Raw genomic sequence first — 26,461 nt, forward strand, 5'->3', positions numbered from 1 at the left:
CATGTATAGAGAGGGGAGAGAATAAGTGAATAATGTGGGTTTCGAATGAGGAAAATGTGAGGGAAGAGATGAGTTGTATTTGTTGAAAGATGCAACGAGAGGAAAGTAAAATACCTACACCACCTCCTTGTCTATTACCAGACCTAGGAGTGTGGCTGAAGTGGAGACCCCCATGTGACAGAGCAGCAGTGGATGCTGTGTCTAGGGGAGAGAGCCAGGTTTCTGTTAGGGCCAGAAGGTTGTGGGAGCGAGAGATAAAATGGTCATGTATAGAAGTGAGCTTGTTGCAAACAGAGCGAGAGTTCCAGAGTGCCCAAGTGAAAGGAGTAGTGGCTTGTTATGCAAGAGGAATGTTAGTAAGGTTGGCTGAGTTTTGTTTTCTTAGTCTATGGGATGGTACACATGGATGTGCACGGCTAGGCAGTTGTTGGGGACCAGGATTAGGGAAGATGTCACCAGCAGTTAGTAAAAGCAAGAGGGAGAGTGACATGAGATGAGATACATAACAAAATATTTAAAGCGGTATGCCACCAGATTCAGATAGAGCATAACATTTTTAACAACTTTAAAATGTACTACTTCAATTATCAAATTTGCTACATGCAGTCTAAGGGGCCGATTTAGGGGCTGTTATGAAGCAGCGCTCTAAAGACCGCTGCTCCATAACTTGTCCACCAGACAGAAATCAACCCGATCGAATACAATCAGGTTGATTGACATCCCCGACTGTGAGTCTGCAGGGGGCGGCATTGCACTGGCAGTTCACAAGAACTGCTGGTGCAATGGTAAATGCTGACAGTGTATGCTGTAAGCATTTATTGATGTGCAGCGGACATGATACTCTACATTGTATCATGTCTGCTCGCACTATGATAAATATACCCCTAGGGCACAACTGGAAGATAGCTAAACACATCAGGTGAGCCAATGACAAGAGGCATATATGTGCAGCCACCAATCAGCAGCTAGCTCCCACTAGTGCATTGCTGCTCCTGAGAATACCAAGAGAAGTAAATAAAAAAAGTAGTTTAAAATTGCATGCTCTAGATGAATTATGAAAGAAAAAAATGTGGGTTTATTGTCCCTTTAAAGTGTCGATTTGGTGGCAAAATAAACATGGTTTTATTATTCAGGTTCATACCCCTCGGAAACCTTCTTGATTATGTTTACTCTGGCTAATTAGGGACTTGTATCAATGTGTTTATACAGTGATCAAGCAATCAATGTGTAGAATGTTACAGGGTTAGTTCTGAATAAAATTAACAAAAGTATATTGTATTTTAAAAAGCATAATTAAAGGTTTTGCATCTAATGTCAATTTATATTAAAGGGATATGAAACCCAATTTTCTAATTTCATGATTCAGACAGAGCATGCAATTTTAAGCAACTTTCTAATTTACTCCTATTATCAATTTTTCTTCGTTCTCTTGGTATCTTTATTGGCTGATTGGTGGCCACCAATCAGGAAGTGCTATCCAGGTGCTGAATCAAAAATTGTCCGGCTCCTATGATTTAGATTACTGCTTTTTAAATAATATAACGAAGAAAAATCGACAATAGGATTAAATTAGAAAGTTTCTTAAAATCGCCTGCTCTATCTGAATCATGAAAGAAAAAATGTGGGGTTCATATCCCTTTAACCCCTTAATGACCACAGCACTTTTCCATTTTCTGTCCGTTTGGGACCAAGGCTATTTTTACATTTTTGAGGTGTTTGTGTTTAGCTGTAATTTTCCTCTTACTCATTTACTGTACCCACACATATTATATACCGTTTTTCTCGCCATTAAATGGACTTTCTAAAGATACCATAATTTTCATCATATCTTATAATTTACTATAAAAAAAATTATAAAATATGAGGAAAAAATGGAAAAAAACACACTTTTTCTAACTTTGACCCCCAAAATCTGTTACACATCTACAACCACAAAAAAACACCCATGCTAAATAGTTTCTAAATTTTGTCCTGAGTTTAGAAATACCCAATGTTTACATGTTCTTTGCTTTTTTTGTAAACTATAGGGCCATAAATACAAGTAGCACTTTGCTATTTCCAAACCATTTCTTTTCAAAATTAGCGCTAGTTACATTAGAACACTGATATATTTCAGGAATCTCTGAATATCCATTGACATGTATATATTTTTTTTTTTAGTAGACAACCCAAAGTATTGATCTAGGCCCATTTTGGTATATTTCATGCCACCATTTCACCGCCAAATGCAATCAAATACAAAAAATCGTTCACTTTTCACAAATTTTTTCACAAACTTTTGGTTTCTCTAACTTAAATTATTTACAAACAGCTTGTGCAATTATGGCATAAATTGTTGTAAATTCTTATCTGGGATTCCCTTTGTTCAGAAATAGCAGACATATATGACTTTGGCGTTTGCTTTTTGGTAATTAGAAGGCTGCTAAATGCCACTGCGCACCACACGTGTATTATGCCCAGCAGTGAAGGGGTTAATTAGGGAGCATGTAGGAGCTTTTTGGGATAGTTTTAGCTTTAGTTGTAGTGTAGTAGACAACCCCAAGTATTGATCTAGGCCAATTTTGGTATATTTTATGCCACCATTTCACCGCCAAATGCGATCAAATTAAAAAAAAAGTTAAATTTTTCTCAATTTTAGGTTTCTCACTGAAATTATTTACAAACAGCTTGTGCAATTATGGCACAAATGGTTGTAAATGCTTCCCTGGGATCCCCTTTGTTCAGAAATAGCAGACATATATGGCTTTGGCATTGCTTTTTGGTAATTAGAAGGCCTCTAAATGCCGCTGCGCATCACACGTGTATTATGGCTAGCAGTGACGGGGTTAATTATGTAGCTTGTAGGGAGCTTGCAGGGTTAATTTTATCTTTAGTGTAGAGCTCAGCCTCCCACCTGAAACATCAGACCCCCTGATCCCTCCCAAACAGCTCTCTTCCCTCCCCCACCCCACAATTGTCCCCGCCATCTTAAGTACTGGCAGAAACTCTGCCAGTACTAAAATAAAAGTTATTTGGCCATTTAAAAAAAAAAAAAAAAATCATATTTACATATGCTGATGTGTATGATCCCCCCCTTAGACCCCAACCTCACTGATCCCCCACCTAACAGCTCTCTAACCCTTCCCCTCTGCCTTAATGGGCGCCATCTTGGGTACTGGCAGCTGTCTGCCAGTACCCAGTTTTGTAAAAAAATTGCCATTTTATTAAAAAAAAGCCATTTTCTGTAGTGTAGCTTTCCCCCCCACCAAGACCAACCCCCCACCCCTTCCAGATCCCTTAGATTATATTTATAAAGTTTAAACTTTATTTTTTTTGTTTACTTTTTACTTTATGTTTTTCTGTAGTGTAGCGGTTCCCACCCGCTCCCGCCCCGTGCACGTGCGCACCCCCGTGCGTGCCCCCGTGGGTCCCGCCCCCGATCCCGCCCCCTCCACTCCATACACAACACCGATGGCCGCCCACCCGCCTCCCACGTAAGCTCCCACCCACCAACGATACCGGCCATCGATGTCCGGTGCAGAGAGGGCCACAGAGTGGTTCTCTGTATGCGATGGCCAAGGTGGGTTATTGCAGGATGCCTCCATATCGAGGCATCACTGCAATAACCGGAAAGCAGCTGGAAGCGAGCAGGATCGTTTCCAGCTGCTTTCCAGACCAAGGACGTACGCCACACGTCCTCGGTCATTAAGTGTATTTTTTTTGAGGAACGTGTGGCGTACGTCCTTGGTCGTTAAGGGGTTAAGGACACATTTATGCAAATTTACCAACTATTCATGAAATCACAAGCTCTTGTACTTGCATTTCTCCTTCTTTAAAACACTTCCTAGTAAACTAGATACATTCCCTTCATAGATTTAATCTACCAAATTATACCTCTCTAATGTCCTCTCCAAGCTAAGTCATAAAGCATTTTCTTATCATTTTTATTCCATGACAATAAGGTAAATGTGATACTTAAAAGGGACATGAAACCCAAAAATGTTCTTTCATGATTCAGATAGAGAATACAATTGTAAACAACTTTCCAATTTACTTCTATTATTTCATTTGCTTCCTTCTCTTGTTATCATTTGCTGAAAGGTTTATCTAGGCAAGCTAAGGAGCAGCAGAGAACCTAGGTTCTAGCTGTTGATTGGTGGCTGCATATATATATCGATTGTGATTGGCTCACCCATGTGTTTAGTTAGAAAGCATTAGTGCATAGCTGCTCCTTCAACAAATGATACCAAGAGAATGAAACAGATTAGATAATAGAGGTAAATTAGAAAGTTGTTTAAAATTATAATCTCTATCTGAATCATGAAAGACATTTTTTGGGTTTCATGTTCTTTTAAATGAATTTTCTATATACATTTTGTATCATTAAAACCTCCAAAAGCAATTCAGGAAAATGAACACACAAAAGTGAAAAAACAACATAGGGATTTGTTTCCTACTGTGCTTGCCTGGGGGGATAATTTAATGATTATTTCTAATAAAGTTGAATTAGGATATTGAACATCTTTATGCAGCCTGCAATCTTATCTAACACACAATTGTTTATAAAAGGGATATTGATAATTGATTAAAGTGTATTTATATAAATGTGCTGTGTCCATTTACAGCATTTGTTACTGTAAGAGTGTTGTCATGGTAACCTCCTTCACTAGGTCTTATAAAAAATGCAGTTTCTAGAGTATTTTGCAAATGTAACTCACAGCTGAATGTCAAGGAATATTCTTCTGTCATCTCCCACATGTATTCTCCAGATGCAGTCTTCTCCCTCAGTGTAAATATCAGGCCAGTTTGGAGATAAAATGACTCCCGCTGGTGTAGAAAGTTCCCCTCCACACATGGCTAAAAGAAGAAATACATTGAATTTATGCTTAAAAAACAATAAACGGATGCCATATATCAGCAGTTTCAAATTAAATGTTTTTAACTATTTTACAACTTTCATATTGTTAGTTCAATGTACACAGTTTTACAGTTTGTTGGTCTCCTAATCCATTGTTTCTCAACCGCGGCCCTCAGGTACCCCCAACAGGCCAGGTTTTCATTATAGCTGAACCAGTGCACAGGTGAAGTAATCAGCTGATAGGCGAGAGCAGGTTTGTAACTATGGTGTTACTGATTAGCTAATTACTTTACCTGTGCACTAGTTCAGCTATAATGAAAACCTGGCCTGATCGAGGTATTTGAGGACCGCGGTTGAGAAACACTGTCCTAAGTTGTGGCCAGTTAGCATCAGAAACATTTGCTTGTGAGCTGAACTAGAAAATCTCTATATAGAATGTGGCAAACAGGACATTTTCTCTATACTTTGGAATGATATAGACACTTCAGCTTCTCTGGGAGAAAGTGGAACAAGCATATTTTCAGATTTATTTTACAGAAGAAGCAGACAAAATAAATATTAAAAACATATTGCAATGTTATTTTCTTTTTTTTAATTAAACAGCTAGATAACAAGTCGAGCACAATCAATAGTGTAGGTTGCGTTATTCTTCGTGCGACCCTGTGCAAGTAACAACCTACAATCTGTTATTAAAGGGACACTATACCCAAAACATTTATTTCGTGATTCAGATTGAGCATGCAATTTTAAGCAACTTTCTAATTTACTCCTATTATCAAATTTTCTTCGTTCTCTTGCTATCATTATTTGAAAAAGAAGGCATCTAAGCTTTTTTTTGGTTTCAGTACTCTGGACAGCAATTTTTTATTGGTGGATGAATTTATCCACCAATCAGCAAGGACAACCCAGGTTGTTCACCAAAAATGGGCCGGCATCTAAACTTACATTCTTGCATTTCAAATAAAGATACCAAGGGAATGAAGAAAATTTGATAATAGGAGTAAATTAGAAAGTTGCTTAAAATTTCATGCTCAATCTGAATCACAAAAGAATTTTTTTGGGTACAGTGTCCCTTTAAGTGGTTGGTAAAAAATGTTAACCAGAGAATCGTAATGTGTTCAACATTATTTTGCCTGCTCTATACTTTTAATGGATAGCACAAGGAGAGATATTAGTGCTCATATTACAAGTGGTGAGTTAAAGGGACATGAAACACAACATGTTTCTTTCATGATGCAGACAGCGCATACAATTTAAAACAACGTTCCAACTTACATCTGTTATCAATTTTGCTTCATTCTCTTTTTATCCTTTATTGAAGTAGCAGCAATACACTACTGGGAGTTAGCTGAACATATTGGTAAACCAATGTCAAGAGGCATATATGTGCAGCCTCCAATCAGCAGCCAGCTACTGATCCTACCTATCTATCCAACAGGGTACATTTGATAATAGAAGTAAATTGTAAAGTTATGAAATTATTTTTTGGGGGGTTTCATGTCCATTTAAGCAGACGAAATCAACACAAAATACAGCTGATAATATAATAAATAAATAAATAAATAATAAAACATCATAAATATTTTAAAATAAAATGTTTCACTTATATTTATACATATTTAATGTACAATAAAGTTTTATAAATGAAAATAAAAGGTTTTACCTGTGATTTAGATGGATATAGTATTTGACAAGGTACTGAACTGGAAAGGGCTGTGTATTTGTAAGTATGTATACATATGTGTGTATTTGTAAGTATAAATATGTGTGTATTTGTAAGTATGTATACATATGTGTGTATTTGTAAGTATAAATATGTGTGTATTTGTAAGTATGTATACATATGTGTGTATTTGTAAGTATAAATATGTGTGCATTTGTAAGTATGTATACATATGTGTGTATTTGTAAGTATAAATATGTGTGTATTTGTCAGTATGTATAAATGTGTATATTTGTGTGTATACATTTGTGTGTATTTTTAAGTATGTATACATATGTGTGTATTTGTATGTATACATTTGTGTGTATTTGCAAGTATGTATACATGTGTGTATTTGTAAGTATGTATACATATCTGTATTTGTAAGTATGTATACATATGTGTGTATCTGTAAGTATATATACATATATGTGTATTTGTATGTGTACATATGTGTGTATTTGTAAGTATGTATACATATCTGTGTATTGTAAGTATGTATACATATGTGTGTATTTGTTAGTATGTATCATATGTGTGTATTTGTATGGATACATTTGTGTGTATTTGTAAGTATGTATACATATCTGTGTATTTGTAAGTATGTATACATATCTGTGTATTTGTAAGTATGTATACATTTGTGTGTATTTGTAAATATGTGTACATATGTGTATTTGTAAGTATGTATACATACCTGTATTTGTAAGTATGTATACTTATGTGTGTATTTGTAAGTATGTATACATATGTGTGTATTTGTAAATATGTATACATATCTGTGTATTTGTAAGTATGTATACATAGGTGTATTTGTAAGTATGTATACATATGTGTGTATTTGTAAGTATGTATCATATGTGTATATTTGTATGGATACATTTGTGTGTATTTGTAAGTATGTATACATATGTGTGTATTTGTAAGTATGTATACATATCTGCATTTGTAAGTATGTATACTTATGTGCGTATTTGTAAGTATGTATACATATGTGTGTATTTGTAAATATGTATACATATCTGTGTATTTGTAAATATGTATACATATCTGTGTATTTGTAAGTATGTATATATATGTGTGTGTATTTGTAAGTATGTATACATATGTGTGTATTTGTAAGTATGAATAAATGTGTGTATTTGTAAGTATGTGTACATATGTGTGTATTTGTATGTATACATTTGTGTGTATTTGTAAGTATGTATACATGTGTATATTTGTAAGTATGTATGCATATGTGTGTATTTGTAAGTATGTATAAATATGTGTGTATTTGTATGTGTACATATGGGTGTATTTGTAAGTATGTATACATATCTATGTATTTGTTAGTATGTATCATATGTGTGTATTTCTTAGTATGTATCATATGTGTGTATTTGTATGTATACATTTGTGTGTATTTGTAAGTATGTATACATATCTGTGTATTTGTATGTATACATATGTGTGTATTTGTAAGTATGTATACATATCTGTGTATTTTTAAGTATGTATACATATGTGTGTATTTGTATGTGTACATATGTGTGTATTTTTAAGTATGTATACATATGTGTGTATTTGTTAGTATGTATCATATGTGTGTATTTGTATGGATACATTTGTGTGTATTTGTAAGTATGTATACATATGTGTATTTGTAAGTATGTATACATATGTGTGTATTTGTAAGTATGTATACATATCTGTGTATTTGTAAGTATGTATACATATGTGTGTATTTGTTAGTATGTATCATATGTGTGTATTTGTATGGATACATTTGTGTGTATTTGTAAGTATGTATACATATGTGTATTTGTAAGTATGTATACATATGTGTGTATTTGTAAGTATGTATACATATCTGTGTATTTGTAAGTATGTATACATATGTGTGTATTTGTAAGTATGTATACATATGTGTAACCAAAAAAGGAAACTCAGCACACCTCAATTTGGCAAAAGTGTAAATGCAATTTATTACAGGTATCTAATTACAATACTATAATATGAATCCACAACTTTCAGTCCATCCACACATGCAAACTACTTTCATTCATAAAATAATTAGATTCAACCCAGGCGTCCCTGGAAGAATCAACCAAGGCTCTCAGAAAACCGCTATTAATGTCTTAGAAAGTTCATGTAGATGAAAAGGTGAGCAGTCCCTTAGACATGTAAAACTTTCACAGTGGTTTTGAATTTAAAATCTTTGATGCAATTTTTCAGATATGGTTGCTGTAAGGAGATTCTTTTTCGATTACAAATGTATCTTCTTATACATGAAATTTGAATAACATTTTGAGCTCTGTAATTATTCCCTTATTCAGCATACACCTTTTTATGATGAGTATAAGCACATTTATGGGTTAGTGCAGAACAAAACAGAAAGCCGTTAGTTCATCCAGCATATGTATTAAACTATATGTTAACACTCAATATACTCCAAGGCTCTTTCCAAGTTCCCCTCTTTAAACCACATTTGCGGTTGGGTAGTATTCAGCCCGGGTATCGGTACTTAAATATTCTAACAGTTCATGTTGTAACATATGCATAAAGTTTCTGACCCTTTCCAGGTATTAGAGTGTTAATGAATTAAAGCGTCTCTAATGTGATGGAAGCCGTGTGTTAAATCAGCAAGTGTATCACCAATCATCTGTATTGCGTCTGTGTTAGTATAGAAGCTGGCCAGTTAGAACATGCATGTTAATTAGCTTTATAATACTTGCGATTTCACATCCTTTTGAACAAATGGAGATGCCCCCGACTTTTATCCACTCATGCGGACGGGAGAACAAACACTTGATTCGGTCTTGTGTCTTTATGAAACCACGGCTCTTTTCTGTAATCTTTTTGCATCAAAGTCCTTGTATCGACAAGCGGTTCAGTGTAAGGCTGCTCACTGAACCGCTTGGATGGACTGAAAGTTGTGGATTCATATTATAGTATTGTAATTAGATACCTGTAATAAATTGCATTTACACTTTTGCCAAATTGAGGTGTGCTGAGTTTCCTTTTTTGGTTATTTGTAGATGGTAAAATTGGAGGTTTTACTAAACTCTTGCACCCTAAAAATATATATATAATTTTTTCTGACAGTGGATAGAATGCTTTAGTGGTGCTGTGATTAACGATTTGTTAAATAAGTATACATATGTGTGTATTTGTAAGTATATATACATATGTGTGTATTTGTAAATATGTATACATATGTTTGTATTTGTAAGTATGTATACATATGTGTGTTTGTAAATATGTATACATCTGTGTGTATTTGTAAGTATGTATACATATCTGTGTATTTGTAAGTATGTATACATGTGTGCATATGTATGTATGTGCACAGTGTTTTAAACTTATGTTTTAATAGAAAACCATACGCCTAGATTACGAGTTTTGTTGGTAAAAACTTGCGGAGCTAACGCTCCTCTTTTTTCCAGCGCTCCCTTAAGCCAACGCTTAAGTGTTGAGCCAAATTTAGCTCCACTTCTACCCTCAATACCAGCGTTGCTTACGGTAGCGGTAAGCTGGAAAAACGTGCTCGTGCACGATTTCCCCATAGGATACAATGGGCTGAGCTGGCTGAAAAAAAACCTAACACCTGCAAAAAGCAGCGTTCAGCTCCTAACGCTGCCCCATTGTTTCCTATGGGGAAACACTTTCTAAGTCTACACCTAACACCCTAACATGAACCCCGAGTCTAAACACCCCTACCTAATCTTACACTTATTAACCCCTAATCTGCCGTCCCCGCTATCAATGACACCTGCATTATCCCTATGAACCCCTAATCTGCTGCCTCCAACATCGCTGACACCTATCTACACTTATTAACCCCTAATCTGCCGCCACTATAATCAATGTATTAACCCCTAAACCGCCGCACTCCCACCTCGCAAACACTATAATATATTATATATAATCAATATATTAACCCCTAATCTGCCCTCCCTAACATTCCCGCCACCTACCTACAATTATTAACCCCTAATCTGCAAACATCGCCGCTACTATAATAAAGTTATTAACCCCTAAATCTAAGTCTAACCCTAACCCTAACACCCCCCTAAATTAAATATAATTTAAAGAAATCTAAATAAATTTACTATAATTAAATAAATTATTCCTATTTAAAAATAAATACTTACCTATAAAATAAACCCTAAGCTAGCTACAATATAACTATTAGTTACATTGTAGCTAGTTTAGGATTTATATTTATTTTACAGGCAACTATGTATTTATTTTAACTAGGTACAATAGCTATTAAATAGTTAATAACTATTTAATAGCTACCTAGTTAAAATAATTACAAAATTACCTGTAAAATAAATCATAACCTAAGTTACAAATACACCTAACACTACACTATAAATAAATAAATTAAATAAATTAACTTCAATGATCTAAACTAACATACAATTAAATAAACTTAACTATAGTAAAAAACAAACAAACACTAAATTACAAAAAATAAAAAAATATTACAAGAATTTTTGAAATATTACAAGACACCTAATAAAATAAAAAAGCCCCCCAAAATAATAAAATTCCCTACCCTATACTAAATTACAAAAGTAATCAGCTCTTTTACCAGCCCTTAAAAGGGCTTTTTGCAGGACATTGCCCCAAAGTAATCAGCTCTTTTACCTGTAAAAGAAAATACAAGACCCCCCAACATTACAACCCACCACCCACACACCCCTACTCTAAAACCCACCCGATCCCCCCTTAAAAAAACCTAACACTACCCCATTGAAGATCACCCTACCTTGAGCCGTGTTCACCCAGCCGGGCACCGATGGGCCAGAATAGGACATCCGGAGCGGAAGAAGTCTTCATTTAATCGGGGCAGAAGAGGTCCTCCATCCAGCAGAAGTTTCAGCCAATCGGAATTCGAGGGATGCCATCTTGGATGACGTCATTTAAAGGAACCTTCATTCGTCGTTAGTCGTCGGGAAGAAGAGGATGCTCCGCGTCGGATGTCTTGAAGATGGACCCGCTCCGCGTCGAATGGATGAAGATAGAAGATGCCGCTTCGATGAAAACTTCTGCTGGATGGAGGACCTCTTCTGCCCCGATCGGATGAAGACTTCTGCCTCTCCGGAAGTCCTATTCTGGCCCATTGGTGCCCAGCTGGGTGAACACAGCTCAAGGTAGGGTGATCTTCAATGGGGTAGTGTTAGGTTTTTTTAAGGGGGGATCAGTGGGTTTTTAGAGTAGGGGTGTGTGGGTGGTGGGTTGTAATGTTGGGGGGGTCTTGTATTTTCTTTTACAGGTAAAAGAGCTGATTACTTTGGGGCAATGCCCCGCAAAAACCCTTTTAAGGGCTGGTAAAAGAGCTGATTACTTTTGTAATTTAGTATAGGGTAGGGAATTTTATTATTTTGGGGGGCTTTTTTTATTTTATTAGGGGGCTTAGATTAGGTGTAATTAGATTAAAATTCTTCTAATATTTTTTAATTTTTTTGTAATTTAGTGAGTTTTTTTTTGTAATATAGTTTAGTTTATTTAATTGTATTTTAGTTTAGATCATTGTAGGTAATTTATTTAATTAATTTATTGATAGTGTACTGTTAGGTGTATTTGTAATTTAGGATAGGATTTATTTTACAGGTAATTTTGTAATTATTTTAACTAGGTAGCTATTAAATAGTTATTAACTATTTAATAGCTATTGTACCTAGTTAAAATAAATACAAAGTTGCCTGTAAAATAAATACAAATCCTAAAATAGCTACAATGTAACTAATAGTTACATTGTAGCTATATTAGGGTTTATTTTATAGGTAAGTATTTATTTTTAAATAGGAATAATTTATTTAATTATAGTAAATTTATTTAGATTTATTTAAATTATATTTAACTTAGGGGGTGTTAGGGTTAGGGTTAGACTTAGGTTTAGGGTTTAATAACTTTATTATAGTAGCGGCGACGTTGGGGGCGGCAGATTAGGAGTTAATAAAATTTATTTATTTATAGTGTTTGCGAGGCGGGAGTGCGGCGGTTTAGGGGTTAATACATTTATTATAGTGTCGGCGATGTCCGGTCGTCAGATTAGGGGTTAATAAGTGTAGGTTGGTGGCAGCAACGTTGGGGGGGGGGGCAGATTAGGGGTTATTAAATATAATATAGGTGTCGGCTATGTTAGGGACAGCAGATTAGGGGTTCATAGCTATAATGTAGGTAGCGGCGGTGTCCGGTCGACAGATTAGGGGTTAAATAATTTTATTATAGTGTTTGCGATGTGGGGGGGCTCAATTTAGGGGTTAATAGGTAGTCTATGGGTGTTAGTGTACTTTGTAGTACGGTAGTTAAGAGCTTTATGTTCCGGCGTTTGCCCATAAAACTCTTAACTACTGACTTTTAAATGCAGTAGGAGTCTTGGAGGTAGAGGCTGTACCGCTCACTTCTTCCAAGACTTGTAATACCGGCGTTAGGCAAATCCCATTAAAAAGATAGGATACGCAATTGACGTAAGGGGATTTGCGGTAGCCAAAAGTCGCGGTATAAAAGTGAGCGGTACACCTGTACCTGCCATACTCGTAATACCAGCGGGCGTTAAAAAGCAGCGTTAGGACCCCTTAACGCTGCTTTTTAAGGCTAACGCAGAACTCAAAATCTAGGCGATAGTCAAATATTAAGTAAAGAACTCCGGTACTTGAGAGGAGCTTTAGTACACCTTCAGTTTAGAGCTTGAGTGATAACCAGCTTTAGTTTTTCTGTGCCCGACATAGAAGTCTGTTATCTGAGGGATTTAGTGCACCCTTGAAATCCAACGTCTAGATGTTAGTGCATCTTAGACTTTAGCTTGAGTGCTAAAATATTACTTTAAATTTGTAATATGAGCGGAAAAATAAAAGCTCTATTTATATTAGAATATAATATTGTGAATATTTTCATCTAGGTTTTTATCGAAAAATGTTGAGTTAAATGTACCTTAAGTATAAATGATATATATATATACATGGTATAAATATATCATAATAATAGCCTTTGCTTAGGCTAGGCAGCATCATTTTTAATTATGTTGCTCTTTTTTTAGATACATTAGCAAAGTGTATACTTTACAGAAAATAAAAACTGTATCATGTAGATGGTAATGGATGGAAACTTTATATTTATGAGGAGCAGCACTGTCTATAACTCATAGAATGCAAAAACAGGAGCTGGTTACATAATCAAATAGCTTCATTCTGCATGATTCTAGATGAGCCCTACTTTGGTAAGTGGGAAATGCATGTCTTTAAGAGGCATTAATGTCCATTGTCCAACAGTTGATAGGTTAGTGCTTAAAAGAAAAACTATTTGCTACTTAAAATTTCTTCCTTTAGAATGTTTGAAAAGTCAGAAAACATAGCTGCCTTTTGCTGTTTCTCCAATCAAGAGCGCATCTGGCTATTCTAAAAAAATAAAAGCTTTTTGTGGGCAATAGAAAGCATTAATGGCACCCGTTCCAACAGTTATATTAAGCAGTCTGGGGCAGAGTCTGTGTGTTCCAGGTGTGATAAAAACAATGTATGAATAATAGGGAGAGCAATGTTCTGACATTTCTAGATGGACTTTGAATGATCCTAGGTTTTTAAGAAAACCTGAGGCTATGAACAAATATGAAAGGGAAAATGGGACAGATCTCCAAAATCAGGATGATCCTGGAGAATGGAGGATGACTGAGAATTTTGTTTAACTGACTCAGGCCATAAATAAATTACAGTCTGATCGGCTTATGAGTAGATTCATAAAAATGGCCACAAAAGTAATATTTGCTTTTGGCTTGCAATCTTCACCTGTGATCAACTCAAAAGACACATGACTATTTGTAAAAATATTAAATGACCTTTTTTATTTACATCTATGCCAGACTATGTTCATATAGTATATTTTTTTCTTCATGGTTTTAAACAATATCTTTTTTTACACTTTTTAAGCATTTTGCATGTTTTTAAAAAAAATAAAATAAATTAAAGTTGTCAAGGGGATTCTAACCTTTTACGCCTAGTAGATGAAGCAAAAAATCAAATGAACGCATATGAAAAGCCAAAAGTTGTTAATGGACTAAAAATAAACTGTGAGCAACTTTATCAGAAGCTAAAAACAACTTTCCGGTGTTGTAATTTGGCTAGTGGCAGATCGGATTATATATTTTTTCAGCATCAGATTTAACATCTATTGTCCAGCTACAAATAAATAACACTCAGCCAGATTACGAGTTTGGCGTTATGAATGGCTTACATACAAACAGACTTACATACAAAGTTCACTTACATACAAACACACTTACATACAGACCCATGCAAACAGACTTACAAGCAGACTTACATACAAACAGAATTACATACAAACACACTTACATACAGACTTACATACAAACAGACTTACATACAAACACACTTACATACAAACACACTTACATACAAACATACTTACATACAAACATACTTACATACAAACACACTTACATACAGACTTACATACAAACAGACTTACATACAAACAGACTTACATACAGACAGACTTACATACAAACAGACTTAAGTACTAACATAATTACATACAAACACACTTACATACAAACACACTTACATACAAAAAGGCTTACATACAAACAGACTTACATACAAACACACTTACATACAAACACACTTACATACAAAAAGGCTTACATACAAACAGACTTACATACAAACACACTTACATACAAACAGACTTACATACAAACAGACTTACATACAAACAGACTTACATACAAACAGACTTACATACAAACAGACTTACATACAAACAGACTTACATACAAACAGACTTACATGCAAACAGACATATATACAAACAGACTTACATACAAACACACTTACATACAAACAGACTTACATACAAACACATTTACATACAAACAGACTTACATGCAAACACATGCAAACAGACTTATATACAAACACACTTACATACAAACAGACATACAAACATACATACAAACACACTTACATACAAACAGACTTACATACAAACAAACCCACTTACATACAAACACACTTGCATACAAACAGACTTATATACAAGCAGACTTATATACAAACATATTTACATACAAACAGACTTACATGCAAACACATGCAAACAGACTTATATACTAACAGACTTACATACAAACACACTTACATACAAACAGACATACAAACATACATACAAACACACTTACATACAAACAGACTTACATACAAACAGACTTACATACAAACAAACCCACTTACATACAAACACACTTGCATACAAACAGACTTATATACAGACTTACATACAAACAGACTTACATACTAACACACTTACATACAAACAGACTTACATACAAACAGACTTACATACAAACACACTTACATACAAACACACTTACATACAAACACACTTACATACAAACACACTTACATACAAACACACTTACATACAAACACACTTACATACAAACACACTTACATACATACTTACATACAGACTTACATACAAACACACTTACATACAAACAGACTTATATACTAACAGACTTACATACAAACACACTTACATACAAACAGACTTACATACAAACACACTTACATACAAACACACTTACATACACACACACTTACATACAAACAGGCTTACATACAAACACACTTACATACAAACATACTTATATACTAACAGACTTACATACAAACACACTTACATACAAACACACTTACATACAAACACACTTACATACAAACACACTTACATACACACACACTTACATACAAACAGAGTTACATACAAACAGACTTACATACAAACACACTTACATACAAACAGAGTTACATACAAACAGACTTACATACAAACACACTTACATACAAACAGACTTACATACAAACACACTTACATACAAACACACTTACATACACACACTTACATACAAACAGGCTTACATACAAACACACTTACATACAAACATACTTATATACTAACAGACTTACATACAAACACACTTACATACAAACACACTTACATACAAACACACTTACATACAAACACACTTACATACACACACACTTACATACACACAGAGTTACATACAAACAGACTTACATACAAACACACTTACATACAAACAGAGTTACATACAAACAGACTTACATACAAACAGACTTACATACAAACACACTTACATACAAACACACTTACATACAAACAGACATATACAAACAGACTTACATGCAAACAGACTTACATACAAACACACTTACATACAAACAGACTTACATACATACTTACATACAGACTTACATACAAACACACTTACATACAAACAGACTTATATACTAACAGACTTACATACAAACACACTTACATACAAACAGACTTACATACAAACACACTTACATACAAACAGGCTTACATACAAACACACTTACATACAAACATACTTATATACTAACAGACTTACATACAAACAGACTTATATACTAACAGACTTACATACAAACACACTTACATACAAACAGACTTACATACAAACACACTTACATACAAACACACTTACATACACACACACTTACATACAAACAGGCTTACATACAAACACACTTACATACAAACATACTTATATACTAACAGACTTACATACAAACACACTTACATACAAACACACTTACATACAAACACACTTACATACAAACACACTTACATACAAACACACTTACATACACACACACTTACATACAAACAGAGTTACATACAAACAGACTTACATACAAACACACTTACATACAAACAGAGTTACATACAAACAGACTTACATACAAACAGACTTACATACAAACACACTTACATACAAACACACTTACATACAAACACACTTACATACAAACAGACATATACAAACAGACTTACATACAAACACACTTACATACAAACACACTTACATACAAACACACTTACATACAAACAGAGTTACATACAAACAGACTTACATACAAACACACTTACATACAAACACACTTACATACAAACAGAGTTACAAACAAACAGACTTACATACAAACACACTTACATACAAACACACTTACATACAAACACACTTACATACAAACAGACATATACAAACAGACTTACATGCAAACAGACTTATATACAAACAGACTCATATACAAACAAACTTGCATACAAACACACTTACATACATACAGACTTACATACAAACAGACTTGCATACAAACAGACTTGCATACAAACAGACTTACATACAGACACATGCAAACAGACTTACTTACAGATTACAATGGCAAATGTCCATTTCATCAGGATTACATAATACCACCTGGTTAATTCTGTTGTGATTATATAAAAGGAAAGCTTAATATCTGTGTTCTATTTTTATTGTTTATTTCTCTTGATCCCTTAGGAAGCATACACAATATGGTTCCTTATTAGCTTCTCCTCTTTTCTGAATTGCTGCATGAATTCTTAATATGGCTAGCAGTAAAGTATGCACCACATATGTCTCATAATACGCAGTATATAACAAACTCAGGATAACTTATACTGCTTTCTACATCTTTGTCATAAATAGAAAAATACCTTACTTAAAACCCTGGCTACATAAATATATAAATATACATACAGACCCCCCCCCCCCCAGTAACAAAATCTAGAATATTTTCTAGGCATCTTAGTCCCACGTCATACAACAATGTGTCATAGAAAGCATGTAAGTATGTTTGTATGTAAGTGTGTTTGTATGTAAGTCTGTATGTAAGTCTGTTTGTATGTAAGTGTGTTTGTATGTAAGTCTGTTTGTATGTAAGTGTGTTTGTATGTAAGTCTGTTTGTATGTAAGTGTGTTTGTATGTAAGTGTGTTTGTATGTAAGTCTGTTTGTATGTAAGTGTGTTTGTATGTAAGTGTGTTTGTATGTAAGTCTGTATGTAAGTCTGTTTGTATGTAAGTGTGTTTGTATGTAAGTCTGTTTGTATGTAAGTCTGTATGTAAGTCTGTTTGTATGTAAGTGTGTTTGTATGTAAGTGTGTATGTAAGTGTGTTTGTATGTAAGTGTGTTTGTTTGTAAGTCTGTATGTAAGTGTGTTTGTATGTAAGTGTGTTTGTATGTAAGTGTGTTTGTTTGTAAGTCTGTATGTAAGTCTGTTTGTATGTAAGTGTGTTTGTATGTAAGTGTGTTTGTATGTAAGTGTGTTTGTATGTAAGTGTGTTTGTATGTAAGTGTGTTTGTTTGTAAGTCTGTATGTAAGTCTGTTTGTATGTAAGTCTGTTTGTATGTAAGTCTGTTTGTATGTAAGTGTGTTTGTATGTAAGTGTGTTTGTATGTAAGTGTGTTTGTATGTAAGTCTGTTTGTATGTAAGTGTGTTTGTATGTAAGTCTGTTTGTAAATATTTAAATCTTACACAAAACAAAGAAAATAAATGTAAATTAAATTAAAATACCCCCCCCCCCAGTAACACAATCTAGAATATTTTCTAGGCATATTAGTCCCACATCATACAACAATGTGTCATAGAAAACAACCTTCATAACAAGTGTTGGTTGCAACTTATATTTTCCTATAAGCAAAGATGAGATTGCTGCAACAATATTCTACATATTATGAGCATGCAATTTTAAGCAACTTTCTAGTTTACTCCCATTATGAATTTGTCTTTGTTCTTTAGGTATCTTTATTTGAATGTAAGCTTACGCACCAGCCCATTTTTGGTTTAGCACCTTGGTAGCACTTGCTGATTGGTGGCTACATTTAGACACAAATCAGCAAGTGCTACCCAGGTTCTGAACCAAAAATGGGCCGGCTCCTATGCTTACATTACGTTTTTTTAAATAAAGATACCAAGAGAACGAAGAAAAATTGATACTAGGAGTAAATTAGAAAGTTGCTTAAAATTGCCTGCTCCATCTAAATCACAAAAGTTGAATTTTGTAGTATTCCTTATTGAATTCCTTATTGAATTTAATATGTCATATTTATAGCCACAAATTGTGGTGATTTATTTGACATAAAATATATGTCTTACCTCTGCAGAGTGGTTCTGTATCATTCCAGTAGGGATCTTTGATGTTGATACACTCTATAATTGCTGGTCCTTGTTCCAAAGAGTGACCCGGATCACAAGTAAACTCAATGACAGTTCCTATGCTGTATGTAGGGTCTGTTGTTGTGAAGTTGCCATTTTGGATATATGGCTCATAGCAATGACCACGTTCAAAAGCTAAAATGGGGAAATAATAAATGAAATGAGTTGGGTTTATGGAAAAGAATGAAACTAGCAAATGCTTAGAGTAACCTTTCTGATTTATAGTACTTCAACCATTCTAGATACATAGAAGATTAGTAGGAGACCTGTATTTGCCCATATGTCTCAGCAGAACTCTAGAGTTTTGTCACCTTATTTCAGGTCTAATGTAACTAACAGAGTATTTAATTGTTATTATATAGCAGATATTTTATTGTTTCAAATAACTATAGAGATTATCTTTTTAATAAATAACATTTGCAAAGCATATTCCTTAATCTGTTTACCTTTATTTTTAGCAATATAATTCTAGATATAATGTTCCATTGAGGAACACTTTTCACTGCAAGGAGGTTTAGTCACTCTCAGAAAAAATATTCTTGAAAAACATAAAACATTCACTGTTTGAAGTGTACCAATTAATGGCAAGCAACTCATTAATTTATGGGTTCCATTCACCAATACAATAAGTAACAATTATTTCAAATATCAACGGTTGTTAAATAAATGTTATTGCAATCTTGAATCCACAGTTGAAATTATAATTTAAATATAAACTTATACAATGATGATACTCAGCACGCCTTAGATTTCTTTCTACACAGCATACTGATGCCAATTTAGTTTATGTACTAGTGTTAAAGGGACAGTCTAGTCCAAAATAAACTTTCATGATTCAGATAGGGCATGTAATTTTAGACAATTTTCCAATTTACTTGTATTAACAATTTTGCTTTGTTCTCTTGGTATTCTTAGTTGAAAGCTTAACCTAGGAGGTTTATATGCTAATTCCTTAGACCTTGAAGGCCACCTTTTTTAGAATGCATTTTAACAGTTTTTCACCACTAGAGGGTGTTAGTTCATGTGTTTCATATAGATAACACTGTGCTCATGCACATGAAGTTATCTGGGAGCAGGCACTGATTGGCTAAACTGCAAGTCTGTCAAAAGAACTGAAAAAAAGGGGCAGTTTGCAGAGGCTTAGATACAAGATAATCACAGTGGTTAAAAGTATATTAATATAACTGTGTCGGTTATGCAAAACTGGGGAATGGGTAATAAAGGGATTATCTATCGATAAATTAGTGCCCGGTTTTTAATAATCCTATTAAAAACAAGGGCACTTTAATTCATTATAATTGACATTTCCCTCGTTTTCTTCAAAAACTTACCTTTTAATCCTGACAGCCACTGCAGCCCTTCCTCCGCCCGTCGCAAGCCCTCTTCGCGGGTCCAAAATGACTAATCCGGCTTCCTCCAATCACGGCGTTGCCTCAGGCCATGATTACCCCAAGGGGGGAAGCCATGATTGGAGGAAGCTGGATCAAATTGTAATTTCTGACGTATAAAGAGGCTTCCGATGGCCAGGGGAATCGCTGGAGTGGCTGTCAGGATAAAAGGTAAGTTTTTGAAGAAAACAAGGGAAATGTCACTTTTGATGAATTAAAGTGCCCTTGTTTTTAATAGGATTATTAAAAACCGGGCACTAATTCATCAAAATTAACCTTCACTTTAAATAATATGGAGAAATATCATTCTTTTTAGGTCTTTACTCCAACCAACTTTAACCCCAAAATACTGCCTATTGCAGAACTTTTATTAAAAAATAAAGATGCTCCCATCTTTATTTTTTTAAATAAAACTACACTATACAGTTATTGGGGGGCATTTGGGGCAGATTTATAAAATTAACCAGAGATCCGATCACTGGTTATTTTTATAAGCGCTTATTTCTACCGCAAGCTTGCGACAGCAATAACCAGTCACTTGTAATGGCTGGTTAATTATTGCACTCCCGCTAACAGGCAAATTTGCGCTCCACTTGTAACCTAGCCCTAAGTTTTTTATATTACTATCTTCTTTGAGCTCATACAAATGCCTGAAATAAAGAACTCTGTGTAGAGTTGGTAAACTATGACAAAACGTCTGTTTTAAGAGGTATACTAAATATTTTTACCCGATTTGAATAAAGTGAGCATTATTTTATGAGAGTTTGTGTGTACGCTTAGCAAAATGTTGCAGTTAGTATTTCTAGGCACATAAATGTTAGACCACTTTTTGTGCTCTACAACAAGATAAATAGGGACATGGTACCCAAATTTTGAATCACTTGAAAGTGATGCAGCTTAATATTAATAATCTGACTAGAAACTATCACCTGAACATCTCTAAAAAAAAAGGAAGATGTTTCACCTCAAAATTTCCTCTGTATCCACATCCCATTGTAAATAAATGTTAAACAGCCAATCAGGATGCTAATCCCAGGACTTGTGAATGAGTGTGCATCTGATATGTGTAGGCACAGTCATGTTATTTCCCTATTCAGTTTAAGGAAGTTTACTATGAAATCACACAAGATTTCAGAAAAATCTCACAAGGTCAAAAACAAAGCATGTCCTCTACCACTGTTTAACGTGACAAAGCATAAATAATTTTTTAGGACGTATGTTTTAAAAAAAAAAAAAAAAAAATTTTATAAAATAATAAAAAATAATAATTCTCTTTTAAATTTAACACTAACGACCACTAAGAAGAAATTAAACTTTTTCTGATACCTTTAGCTTTCTTAGCGCACTTACTCCACCCCCCCTAACATTAAAACTACACTGAGAAGAACGAAGGATCTTTTCATTCTGTAAGTTGTGTGGTATCCTCCTTGTACCAGGTCTCTACTGTCACCCAACAGACTACAAATGACCTCAACACTGCACATGCTGAATTTCTTTCCAACCTGATGCTGGGCAGTAGCTGAACAATAATTGTTCACAGAGCACTTACTATTGTGAGCTGAAGAAATGTTTAGGTAAAATATATTTCTTTTTTTACATAGAAATGTTCAGGTTATATTTTCTTGTCAGCTTTTTATAGTTATGCTGCATCACTTTCAAGTGATTTAGCATACAGGTATTATGTCTCTTTAACTCACCTATTTAATTATAGATATCATAATGTTCATTTGTAATTGCAATGACCTCTTGGAACTTTAAAATAGCATAAATGATACAGTATATTTTATATACAAAATTGTTAATAACTCACATTAGGAATTGTTATTTATTATCAATACTAAATCAACCATTGTTGCCAACGTGATTCTTTATTGACCATTTATCTTTTGCTTCCACAAAAGGTCTGTGAAATCTCCTACATAAATTTTCTTTGAATAAGTTGTGAAAAACAGCAATTAACACTATTCTTATAATGGATCAGATTGGCTTGCGTAAGAAATGTTTTCACACTACACGTATGATGGATTAGAATGGGGGCCATAATAATATAACACAGGAGGAGAAAATAGAGTTTTTAGAACAAATTAAGTATTCCTCGAAACTGCGTTAGATTTAATATCTATACTATAATTGCGTTTGTAACGCGTCTGTCGGTATCACCAGTTGCGCACGCATCCTCAAAGGAATGTTGGCTGCGCGAGGCAGCCAAAAGAAAGTGGATTCCAAAAATGGCAGGGTGATGAAGAGAATCCACCTGGATGCAGCGTAGGCAAACCTGAAACCTTGAAAAACACGTAACCGCCCGCATGAAGTATAACAAAATAAACCTAACTTCCCGCATGAAGTATTAACAAACACCAAAACGGACAACCCTCACATCACAAAATAATAAAGAAATTAACCCCTAATCTGCAGATAACATAATTAATATATTAACCTCTTAACCACCAACCCCCACATTGCAATACACTTAATTAACCTATTAACCCCTAAACCACCAAACCCCCACATCGTAATAAAGCTAATTAACCTATTAACTCCTAAACCGCCAACCCCCCACAACGCAAATAACTAATTTCATTACTAAGCCCCCTAACCTAACACCCCTAAATTACCCCCAATATTAAGTTACACTTAAAAAAACTAACATTAAATTACAAAAAAATTATCTAAAATTACAAAAAATAAAAAACTCTAAAATTACAGAAAAAAAAAAACAAAATTATCAAAAATTAAAAAAAATTAAACCTAATCCCTATGAAAATAAAAAAGCACCCCAAAATAAAAACATCTCCTAAACTAAAGGGACTTTTGTAGGGCATAGTCCTAAATTATACAGCTCTTTTACATTTAAAAATTACTAAATGCCCCTAACAGTAAAACTCCCCACCCACCAAACCACCCAAAATAAAAATACTAACACTAAAAAAAACTAAACTACTCATTGGCCCTAAAGGGGCATTTGTATGAGAATTACCCTTAAAAGGTCATTCAGCTCTTTTACTGCCCTTAAAAGGGCAATCAGCTCTTTTACAGCCCATTAAATCCCTAATCTTAAAAATAAAAAATAAAAAAATAATAAAAAATCCCAAATAGGTGCTCACCATTCCTAAAGTCTGGCAGGGAAGGTCTTCTTCCAGGTGGCTCAAACATCTTCTATCTTCATCCAGAGCGAAGGCGGCACGGAGCGTAGATGAGGAGCTGGCTTCACGATGCATGGATCCTCAGCGGCGTTGGTCCTCAATAGCGATGGTCCTCAGCAGCATGGAGGCTCCTCTTCATGCGATCGTCCATAGCACACTGAAGATGTAATGCAAGGTACCCATATTTATTGGGGTACCTAGCATTCCTATTGGTGGAAATGTTGAAATTAGCCAATAGGATAAGAGCTACTTAAATCTTTTTGGCTGATTTGAACAGCCAATAGGATTTTAGTAGCTCTAATCCTATTGACTGATTTCAAAATTGCAGCCAATAGGAATGCAAGGTACCCCAAATTGATTGTGGTACCTTGCATTCAATCTTCAGTGTACGACAGGCATCGGATGAAGAGAAGCCTCCATGCCATGAGGACGCCCCCGCCGGGAGGACCGCTGCCGAGGACCACCGCCTGTCATGACGCTTCCCCAATCTGCTGTGGCCGCTGCTGCAGTGTAACTGCAGCATGGTGATGATGTCATCACCGCCTGCCCTTTCTTTCGATGCTGGTCCGGATCACTCCTGTGGCGCGAATCCTGCCCTATGTAAGTCACTCTCATCTGTGCCCAAGTACCTATTTCCATGAAGGACTTCCCTGCCTGCTGTGAGTACTGCTTACGTCATTTCACAAACTCACTCTGCTCTGGGATACTTCCTATCATTCCACTTGACACCGGGATAAGAAGACTACTGGCCATGTTTGGTCTGATAGAGGAATATCCCACAAACATTACATCGCCGCCGAGGACCGCCACTGAGGACCGCCACTGAGGATCCACGCATCAGGGAAGACAGCTCCGCACCTCCACTCTGCGCCACCTTAGTTTCGGATGAAGATAGAAGATGATAGAGCCGCTTCGAAGAAGACCTCCGCCAGACTTCAGGAACAGTGAATACCTATTTGGGGCTTAGTCTTAGGCTTTTTTTTTTGGGGTGGCTTTTTTTTTAGATTAGGGTTTATGGGCAATGCCCATACAAATGCCCCTTTAGGGACAATGGGTATAGTTTTTTTTTAGTGTTAGATTTCTTTATTTTGGTGGGTTTGGTGGGTGGGGGTTTACTGTTAAGGGGTAATTGGTCATTTTTGTAGTAAAAGAGCTGTTTAACTTAGGGCAATGCCCTACAAAAGGCCCTTTTAAAGGGTATTGGTAGTTTAGTATTAGATTAGGGGGTGTTTTTATTTTGGGGGGATTTTTTATTTTTATAGCGATATTAGTTTAGGTTTAAATTTTTTATTTTGGATAGCTTTGTTAATTTTTTTTCTGTAATTTACTTTTTATTTTTAGTTAAATTAGCTTGGGGCTTGCATTTTTTTAAACATAGACTGCCTTCTGGGCAGGCTTATCGCCTAGTATATATATATATATATATATATATATATATATATATATATATATATATAATATTTGTATTACACTGACTGATTTTAAAGGAACAGTAAAGGCAAAATTAAAGTTTCCTTATTCATGTAGAGCATGTCATTTTAAACAACTTTCCCATTTACTTCTGTTATATAATTAGCTTTCTTATCTTGGTGCGGGAGCAGCAATGCACTACTGGGAGCTATCTGCTGATTGGTGGCTACACATATATGTCGCTTGTTAATAGTTCCTCCAAAGTGATCAACTAGCTCCCAGTAGTGCACTGCTGTTCCTTCAACAAAGAATGTCAAAGGAATGAAGCAAATTTGATAACAGAAGTAAACTGGAAAGTTGTTTAAAATTTTTTGTTCTATCTGAAGCATGAATAAAACATGCATGTCCCATTAAGTTTTATTTATTTCAAAAAACATTTTATTAATATCTATTCAAACTATGTGCGTAGTTAACAGACATCTATCATTAGCAAATATACGCCTGGTTAGTTCACATTCACTAAGAAAGTTAAAGGGACAATGAGGTTGAAAAATTAAACATTCATGATTTACTTCTATCATCAAAATGTGCACAATCTTTTTATATGCACACTTTCAGGGGCACCAGTTCCTACTGAGCATGTGCAAGAGTGTACAGTTTATATGGTTATGTATTTTGTTATTGGCCGATGGCTGTCACATTGTATAGGGGTAAGAAAAATGGAATGATTATAATGAATTTGTTGATTATGCAATTCTACTGCAATTAATGGTCTGCATTTATTGGTCTGCATATATGACCTTTTTCAAGGTATAAGACGAGAATCCCTGTTAGAAAATTCATGTGAAGTTCAAATGGTCTGTGGCTCTACCCATCTAATGATTTTATAAAGGTTAATA

At 34.7% G+C, this 26,461-nt stretch overlaps 1 protein-coding gene across 1 annotated transcript in view; it reads right to left on the bottom strand.

The window, feature by feature from the left end:
* The window catches only part of SEZ6L (seizure related 6 homolog like), a 371,674-nt gene that overhangs the window by 118,225 nt on the left and 226,988 nt on the right, over window positions 1–26,461 (bottom strand). Inside the window, exons 6-7 of the mRNA XM_053702089.1 lie at window positions 19,562–19,756; window positions 4,698–4,836 (exon numbers count right to left, since the gene is read on the bottom strand). Coding sequence (XP_053558064.1) covers window positions 4,698–4,836; window positions 19,562–19,756 — 334 coding nt within the window. The remainder of the gene's footprint in view (window positions 1–4,697; window positions 4,837–19,561; window positions 19,757–26,461) is intronic.

Source organism: Bombina bombina, chromosome 2 (assembly GCF_027579735.1).
Source record: "Bombina bombina isolate aBomBom1 chromosome 2, aBomBom1.pri, whole genome shotgun sequence".
Lineage (NCBI taxonomy): Eukaryota > Metazoa > Chordata > Amphibia > Anura > Bombinatoridae > Bombina > Bombina bombina.